This window comes from Eupeodes corollae, chromosome 3, assembly GCF_945859685.1.
Source record: "Eupeodes corollae chromosome 3, idEupCoro1.1, whole genome shotgun sequence".
Classification (NCBI taxonomy): Eukaryota; Metazoa; Arthropoda; class Insecta; order Diptera; family Syrphidae; genus Eupeodes; species Eupeodes corollae.
Genome location: NC_079149.1, coordinates 108721314 through 108731088, shown reverse-complemented (window position 1 = coordinate 108731088; position 9775 = coordinate 108721314). Strand labels below are relative to the sequence as shown.

The 9775-nt window shown below is 34.1% G+C and overlaps 1 protein-coding gene across 1 annotated transcript in view; it reads right to left on the bottom strand.

Moving 5' to 3' along the window:
• Nucleotides 1–323: 323 nt before the first annotated feature.
• LOC129952657 (transient receptor potential-gamma protein) overlaps nt 324–9775 on the bottom strand; it is a 46912-nt gene continuing 37460 nt past the window's right edge. Inside the window, exons 12-21 of the mRNA XM_056065401.1 lie at nt 7824–8092; nt 7655–7768; nt 7399–7594; nt 7148–7342; nt 7017–7058; nt 6255–6438; nt 5863–6198; nt 5565–5795; nt 5379–5494; nt 324–551 (exon numbers count right to left, since the gene is read on the bottom strand). Coding sequence (XP_055921376.1) covers nt 336–551; nt 5379–5494; nt 5565–5795; nt 5863–6198; nt 6255–6438; nt 7017–7058; nt 7148–7342; nt 7399–7594; nt 7655–7768; nt 7824–8092 — 1899 coding nt within the window. The 3' untranslated portion in view covers nt 324–335. The remainder of the gene's footprint in view (nt 552–5378; nt 5495–5564; nt 5796–5862; nt 6199–6254; nt 6439–7016; nt 7059–7147; nt 7343–7398; nt 7595–7654; nt 7769–7823; nt 8093–9775) is intronic.

Sequence of the window (9775 nt, the reverse complement as noted above, 5' to 3'; positions counted from 1 at the left end):
TTTGTTTTGTGTTAAACATTTATGTAATATATTTTTAAATTAATATTTTCTATGTATTTTTGTATCTAAAATTCTAAGGCAACGTTTACATCGAGATATGAATTCAGTTAAGATTTTTATATGCAGTTATATTTTTGTTTTACTGCAAACGACTTAACATTTATATTAATTTTATGGTTATAATGCGTATAATGTGCGTGTGATATGATTTCGTTGTGCGTTTTGTTTAAAATTTTTCTTATTGTGGGCTTATCGTGTGGGTAAATATATTATAGTTTATAAATTATATATATCTATTATTTTCTGCTATATGTATCATTATTTGTTTAATAATATTAATTAGTGGCAACACTCGATGCACTTATTAGTGGTTCTCGAGAATTGACGGATGTAGTGGAGGGATCCATTGGTATTTCATTGGAGAGTGTAAAATCCGAAGATGTTTCGACGGAATCGTGTTGACTTTGTGTTTGTTCATGTCGTCGTGGTTTAGCAGCTTCCCTTGGGGCTTCGCCCGTAGTAGCTGGATAACTGGACACCCGCTTTAGGGCCTTAACAGAATGAACAAATGAAAGTAATAAAGGAAAATGAGTAGGTCTATAAAATTGTTGGAAACACAATATTTAATGCAGGAAAAGAGATTAGGACATGGGGGAGGGAAGTTTTTTTTCAAACATGATAAATACCTTGAGGAATTTTTGGAAAAAAAGCCCTGAGTTTTTGTCAATATTTTTCGTGTGTTTAAAATAAATTCTAACTATTTGTTTGTTTTCTTGGAATCATTTTCTTATTAGAGATATCTCCTTTAGAAACAGGTCAAATATTATCGAATAAGACAGTTTTAAATATAGGGTTTTCTAATAAATAAATAATTGCCAGGGCTACGGTTACGATACGATCTTTGTACGCAGCCCCGTCGAGAGGGGAGAAAAGCAGGATGGGAAAACATGCGGAAAGTACTCTAAATTTATCATCAACATACCTATTCCTACTTATTTTTAGGGACTCGAACGGGCCCCTATTTGTATGTTATCTATCAATCTGTCAGCCACAGGCTTGCCGATCTGAGCCCCTGATTATTATTGGCGTACATTTTTTTTTATATTGAATGAAAAATTGGGCAACTCTGAACTATTGAATGAAAGTTATAATAAATTGCTTCGCTTTTCTTACTTAATTTAACGTAAATTTCAAATTTATTTTATTTTGAAAATTTTGAAAATCAAAATAAGAGGCTTTTCTTCTATTTTTGTTCCTGCTGGGAACCGGAAAATCCCATGCAAACGTTTTTCAACTGTGGTTACCGTGATATTAATTAATAACTTTTTTACTGAAGGATATCAAGTCACTTCAAAGTATGTAATGTTATATTAAACCAGGCATACAAAATTGGCAAGGAATTCTACAATATATAGAATATTGGACACGATTTTCTTCCTTGGCGAAAGAGGAGGAGAATATCCAAATAATGGACATTTTTTGGGCATTATGGAATTAATAAGTCATTATGACTCCTTCAGGAGCACTTGGAAAAGGTAAGAATTTCAAAACAAGTGCACACGTTTCCAAGTCCACTACGTTTCCGTTGAGATTCAAAATGTGTGTCCAACATGTGAATTCAGTTATTTTGAAGGAGAGAAAAAACGCCAAATACTTCGCTATAATTGTCGATTAAGTGCTGTAAAAAAATACACATTTATTTTGTGATACATGCGTTTTGAAGAAAAAGTGTTCACCATCCAAGACCGTTTTTTGGAATTTGTCGATTCCAACAAAAAAAAAAATGGGACCGCAACAGCTGATTTGATCTTCGAAACACTGGCAAAGAACGGAATCCCTTTAGAAGACTATTGTGCAGAAGGCTATAAAAATGTCAGTATACTGGTGCACAAAGTCATATTTTAAACAAAAATCCGAGTGCCGTTTATTCACCATGTGCATCTCACAGCCTTATCTTGCGTGGAGTCCAATCCAATTTGGTGTTGTTCAAAAGTGTTTCAACTTGTTTAGCAGCAGTGGTCAAAGTTGGGAAATTCTTAAGAAAAATATGCCCGGATCCCTTCACAAACTTTGCGATACAAGATGGTCAGCTAGAATTGAGGCAGTGAAACCAGTTGCAAATCATCCGAAAAACTTTTGAACATCATTAGAAGCCTTTAGTGATATAAATTTAAGTGCTGAAGCTCGAAGAGACTTAAATAACGTTAATATATGCACAAATTTGAAAGCGTCCTGATTTCTTCGATTTGGTGCAAGGTTCTTAGCGCTATAAATGAAAAAGTATCCTTCTTTAAGCCATAAACAGTGCTATTGATGTTGTAATTCGAGATCTCGACAATTTGATCTCCGATTTGAACATGATTCGAAACGGATAAGAACAATTTTTATCTGAATGCAAATCAGTTGCTACTGGATTGGGGGTTTTCTAGAATTGTTACCATCGAACTGAAAAAGGCAATTAAAGAGACATTTTGAAGAAACCCGAGGAGCTGGAAAGCAATCATTTGAACATATGAAGAAATAAATTTCAAGAGAAACAGCTTTTTGGTGATAGTTGATTCAATTATATCTGGAATTTCTCGTTGGTTCGATACGATACAAAATGTTAATGCTATATTTTCATTTTATGACAGTTTTCAACAATGGGCGAATTTGAGATTAAAAACGCTACAAGGTTCATCCAAAAGTATTACTCGCATATGTGTCTCAAGAGTTGAAAAAAGAAATAATTCATCTGAAACACATTAATAAAGCCAATTTAAAGCAGGTCTTCCATTGAGTTTGCTCAATGCTATATTTATTCACAGAGCTTGGAGACAATTTTCTCCAACATTTGTGTTGGTCGCCGTGTGTGTTCCAAAATATCTGTAACCGTAGCTAGTGCCGAACGTTCATTTAGCGTCCTTGCCAGAATAAAAAATGTTCATCGTTCGTGCTCATCACAAGATCGTGTTTCCAGACTTGCTACACTATGCATCGAAGCACCTTTGGCAAGGTAATTGGATTTCGATGCATTTATAAGTTGTTTTGCTGCAAGGAAACCTAGGAAAGCTCGTTTGAATAAGAATATAAAGAATATCAGGAAAGGGAACATGAAATTGAATATCCAACAGGAGGTAGAAACGGCCCACGATTCCGTTTTTCAAAAAGAAAGATCTATGCTTTATAAAAATACAATGTTTACTGCGAGAAAAAGCCATAATTGGTTTTAAGAAACGATTTCGCAAGTCTAATGGATTTAAAGTTTGTCTTCTCTATTTCCTTTTTTATAATTAACTGATCAATTTGAAAACTCCGAATTCCGCCTTCTTTCAACACTTGTCATCTTAATTAATGATTCATTTTATAATATAACAAGTTTATTTGATTTCAAACTTTTTCTTTTTTTTTGATTTATAACTTAGTTGATTTTCGTTTTTTTACATGAAGTTGGCTGCGGTTATTTTTATATTTCCAATGAAGTTGGCAACAATTCTATAAAATAAGGTGCAAACCAAGTATAATGGTCTTCTTACATTTGGTCTCTTCAATTTATTATACTAAAATTTAGAAATAATTAAAAAAATGTTCTCTAATATTGAGCTCCGAAGAATAATTTTGTATGTGAATTTTTGAGTTTCATTTGATTTTGACATACACTGAGTTGCAAACAAAATGTAGCAGTCATACTTTTCGATGTGTTGTTATCGTTTTGATAATATGCCGCTACGTTTTTGCAGTTTTTTTTAAGTATTGCGGTATATTTGCGTATCCTCTTTATATTTTTCACGTGATACGTGTATGATAGTCATTTGGTTATACAGACACGAAAAACAACATCTAAATGCTCAAACTTTAAGGCGGCATTTAGTGGAGAGTAGACTGAGTGCAAGAAGACCAGCTAGTGTACCAAGACTCACGGTACTGCACAAGCGACGTTCGGTTGGAATTTGCTCGCCATCACCAAGATTAAACTGAAGCCGACTTCACTAGATGAGTCCAGGTTTTGTCTACGCCGTTGCAGAGTGTGGAATATATCAGGTGAGAGATACTCTTCAACAACAGTTGCCGAGTGGGAAAATTTCTGGGGAGGTTCCCTCATGGTGTGGGCTAGAATTTTCATGGACGGAAAAAAGAGCTGTGAATCGTGTAGGGATGGGTGTATTCATAAGCGTCAGCCTAACTAAGAACTGCGTTATTTGCATTCATAAAGTCAGATTTTCGATCGAACTAACCTAGTCGAACTGCAGTACCTACCGTTCATAAATGTCAGCGTCGGGCAGATTATGCAGCTGAATTTGTTTGGCTGCAAAAAAATGGAAATTTTTAATTTTTTAAGCTTAAAAATTGTTTCGTTATAATTTTCTTTCTATTTTCTCTTTGCAAGATATTTGTGCCAAATATAATTTTCTTTTCTTTTTCGGTATGAAAATTAAAAATCAATTTCAACAAAATTTGTTTGGCAGCCATTTTTCTCTGACGTTTATGAACTCTGTTTACATACAAATAGGACTAAGTCAGACCTTTTTGTTTACTGCAGGCATTTTGCATTGGGAGTGCGTTCACAAATGCATCAGAAAAGAAATTGGATTGTATTAGCGCAGATTTTCTGAGTTTATAAATACACCCGGTCTGTGAACATAATAATTGAAGAACAACATTATGGATGAATATTTTCGTTTGTGTCATTTATTGATGAAGACTTCCTGCTGATGCATGACAACGCCAGACCGCACGTTGGAAATCGACGTGATGGCTTACCAAATCTTCGCCCCGAAGTAGTTATGGAATTTCATTTAAAAAACGATACGACCGAGGAAAAGAAAGATGTCGAAAAAACGAGATGACAAAGGTTATTGGGTAATTGAATTTTCAGATAGTTAGTGCGTTGGACTGTCATGCGAGAGGTCTTGGGTTCGATCCCTGCCTGTGCTACCTAAAGTTTTATTCACGTATATTTAAGAAACTAATGGAATGATTTTCTAAAGTAGGAATTCTTCAAGTATTTATAACATGATTTGGCATATCAAAGTTATCTAAGAAAAACGTAAAACTGACATTGTTTAGAAAACCTTCAACCAAGAAATATAGTTGAGGTCTACAAAGCTTTAAAAGGAACTTATTTTTGTTTGGTGTATACTATACACCTCACATGGTACTTTGGAAAATGATTTTTCTTGTGATGTGATGAAATGTAATTTGGAAATACACACTGGTACCTGGAATACTGCTGACGGACTCATGTAGGTATACACAGGGATAGTTTGTTGTTAATATAGCAACAAGTTGAAGTCCTAATTGACAGGATATGGTGGATTTTGGTTGAGATTGGTTGAGTGGAGCGAGTGCATCAATAGCAACATAGAAAAAGTAGTTTTTTTTTACATAATATACAAAACCTTATCATTAAGCGATTCAGAAGTGGTCGTCGATACAGATTCTGTGACTGGACTGATATTTTTGCTTGATGAAAACTTTTTACGCTTCTTTTTTAAAGCAGCTATTGCAGTAAGACCTGTAAGAAAATTGTATTTTATTCGATCAAACAGAAAGGACGATATTTAAAATTTTTAAAGAAAAACTACCAGTTGAAGTATGGAAGAAGTTAGATCCAATACTTCCATTGCTGTGGCAAGGACTTGCCTCACTTGGAGTTGGAGTTGAGTCACCACGATAAGTTCCACAATTTTGAGCGTAGGTTACATGAACTCCATGAACAGGCGTTTGAGGCATGGTCTTACAAACTGAATCCTCTGATTTTGAACGACCTAGCATTTTAGAAACATTTCCTTCTTTAGCTGCTTCAATTAAGGTACCTTTTAATAAGTGACGATAATGATATTATTGAAGAATTTCTTGAAAATACAATATAATTTGACTTACCCCATCTCTTCTTTTGTCCAGCTATCCTTTTATTATATGGCTTCACTGTTGATTTGTTATATTTATTCATAGCTTGAACATGAGCAGTTGGATCCTTTAGCAAATTAGTTGCACACACCGCATTACCACAACATGGATTGAATTTCTTCTGCAAGAAATTCGGTGTCAAACCATTGGTAAGATTTGAACTTAACAATTCATGTTGACTTTCGTATTGATCGAGGGAAGTTGAAAATTCAGCAACAGGAGCTAATGAACCAGTTGAACCTGGCGGTGCAATATTGAAACCTTTCATAAGGCGACGTTCCTTTTGACGGTTTTTCTTGCCACCGCCACCTAAAAGAGGACAAACTATCTTAAAGTTCGTTGATTTGTGTTAAATTCAAGCGCACCTCCACCTTGTCCAGCAGATACATTTGTATCCATGCCACTATTTTTTAATATTTCCACCAATTCACATCGGAATGCAGAAATGTCTTGTTTGATTTCATTAACATCATCTTCGGTAACACCTTGAGATTCAGCTTTTCTTTGTTCAACGGTGACATAACGTCGCACTAGATTCCTCATAATTTGCTGTAAGATCATATGAAAGTTATTAAGTGCAATGACAATTGATATTGTTTGTAAATGTCGGATATCCAAAACCCTTTTGGATACAGGCTCGGATATCCTAGTTATTCGGATTCTATTGGATATCATTTGATGCGCTATAAGAAAAAGGGATAAAAAGGAATCTGACACTATCCGAATCTTGTTAACGGATAATGCCGGATAAACCATTGTGGATACAGGATCGGATATCCGAGTTATTCGGATTCTATTGGATATCATTTGATGCGTTATAATAAAAGGGATAAGCAGGAATCTGACACTATTCGAATAGTGTTAACGGATAATGCCGCATAAACCAATGTGGATACAGGATCGGATAACCAAGTTATTCGGATTCCATTGGATATTATTTGATGCGTTATAATAAAAGTGATAAAAAGGGATCTGACACTAATCGAATAGTGTTAACGGATAATGCCGGATAAACTATCCGTATGTCAGACAACATGTAGATGCTTCGGATCTTTGAAGAACAACTTTCCAATCTTGTATTTCGCTTAAAACTTAGTTGGCTTACAAACAAGAATCAAATAGTTTACCTGATATTTAAAGTCTCTGTCGTTAGCCTGTTGAGCTTTTCTCTAAAAAAGAAAATCAAAAACACATCTTTAAGAAACTCTACAAAAAGCAGACAGGTTTTAAAATTTATGATTTTAGAATCTTAACTAACCCTTATCGTTTTTAAGTGTTCCCTTCTAGCTGCTGATGAACCACTGCAGAAAATTCTTCTTGTCCATTTGAAACCATACCAAATTGATTTGGGTGTTGGAATTATGTTAAATGGTGGTGGGCAAGTTCCTCCTTCTTCAAAATAACTAATCCAAAGTTTAGAACGAGCAAATTTCCACTCAACGTCAGCACGTTCCTATAGATAAACAATATTGAAAAAATTGTACCCCGAATCAAAATTTTCCTGCATACCGAAATAAGTTGATAGGAATGATTCATCATGGCAATAAGGAGATTTAGAAGTACAACAATATTAATAACTGAATAAGTTCCAAACATAAGCATGCCCCAGAATCTAGTGAATATTTTGATACCATCCAACTCAAAACTATCCAAATCGATTAAACCAAAAACTGCCCAAAACAGTGTTTGGGTCGTTTCAAAGAGGCTATAAAAAAAGAGAGTTTGATAGTTAATATTTAAGGTTTATTGTTAGACTTATTTATACTTAGAAAATCTTCTCCAAACTATGCATGCATTTGGATCAGCAGTTCCATTAGCATTTAGAATTGCATTCGATGATACTTCTGGACAACGTTTTTTCTCAAGGTCTGCATAATACCTAAGATAGGAAAAAAAATTATGACAATTCTATTTTAAAGTTTAAATAAGCTTACCATAACAGCTGATTTAATCCACTTCCAAAAGCAAATAATACCAAAACATATAAAAAGAAAAACTTCATGATATCCATAACCATACGTGAGAGTGAAACTTGTAACGGACCAAGATGTGGATTCACCGAAAATATATAAACCAATTTTAAAGAACTAAATATATTGGCTGCACTAAATAGTCCTTCGGATATTAACATCGGATCCCATGTGTCCCATTTTTCACGAGGCAAGTCAGCTGCAGATCTGTCAACTGTCATTTCTTTTTGAACCTTAAAAATACACAACAATTTAAAAAAAAACGGTATTTCTGTGTTTACAAATATTAATTCGTGTTGTTTTTAAACATCGAAACTCATCCCAAATTGATCTATCCGTAAGGGCACATTACACACCATACAAGTGATTTATCGTTCTTTTGGGGGTTTCAATTGATAAATGTAGGTGTCCATAAAATAATTAGTATTTTTAAGGCGAATGAAAACACTAAAAAAATGATTTATTCCTTTTCGGACGGTATAGGTTTGCATTTTGAACTGTTTAAGCTTACATTTCAAGAGTGTTTCCATATTTGAATTGAAATTGGGTAGGTTCAGAAAACATAAGGAACTTCATTTGTCACCTGTATTCCTTGAACACACATTTTGACAAAGGCAACTAGTTAGTTTTTCGATTGTCATACATTTCAAACTCGAAACTTTATTTTACAAACCTCTACCTTCAGTTTATGGTGCCAAAAGCATTTTTGCCTACACATCACTTCTAAGGCAAGCTTCAAGTCCATCATGACTTGACTTGTATTATTTTGTGATAAGTTCAGATTTTAGTTGAATGAAAAAGCACGATCAACTGTCATTTTGACATAACTTGAATTGATAATTAGGCAGATTTTTCTTGACGAACTTTCCAGTCAATTTTCCAATAACACTGGTAAAAAAAAGAACTTGATCGATACTACGTTTATTTTATTTTAAAAAAAAATTGCAAACAGCCAACTACGTAGAAAATTTTTTTATTGAAAAACAAAAAGTGGGCTCACTTTTAACAATAATCATTTAAAAAAATTATATTCTGATGATTTTTTCTGTCATTTTGCTTGTCTTTTGCAACTTCACGTTGGGACATATCGTTTTAATGTCCAACAAAAATCTGCGACCACTTTTGGTGACCATTTTTCTTGATCTCTTTTTTATCGACATAATATCCTAAGTCCCCTATTACACGTTGACTCATGACTCACGACTCACTTTTGACTTTTCTTTTAAATTTGTATTCGTTGAAGCAAGCGCTATTACATGTTGACTCGTGCCCCATGCCTCAAATTTGACAATTATTGTTTGTTTTGTTTTGAATGCTCCTTCTCGTTGGCTTTAATTTTTCGATAGTTTTTGAAGTTGAGTAAAATTTATAAAACAAAATAAATAGGATTTTGGAAATGGATTCCGAAAATTTGTGGAAGCTGTTGAAGTTACACACTTTTCTGGTTTTCAAACAAATTGGATGTTGTTTATCCCAGCAACAAGAAAATCGAATGAAAAAGAACAGCATAAAACGAATATGAGAAAAACGAAACGTCAAAATGAGTCTACTAAAAATTTGCCCGAGGCTCACCGGAAATTTTTTTTGCATCTCATTTTCTCATAGTTGCTTTCTTTTTCGCACTCATGTGAGTCGTGAGTCGTGAGGCATCGTGTAATAGCAGACTAATGGAATCTTTCCCCGTGTTCTTCGCTCACCGCACCTAAGTTTTCTGGGAAAAAGTTGAGATGGGAATGCAAGGAATGCATTTTTAAGGACATATTACATCCTAAGGCTAGTAATTTCGACAGCATTTCCTCATATTTTGGAGATTTTTTGTTTCCTAACAAATTTTTTAAAACGTCAACAAATGAAAGCCATGCATTTTTTTCCTCTGTGTTTAATATTTAAAGGAAATTGGTCCCGTTCATAATCTT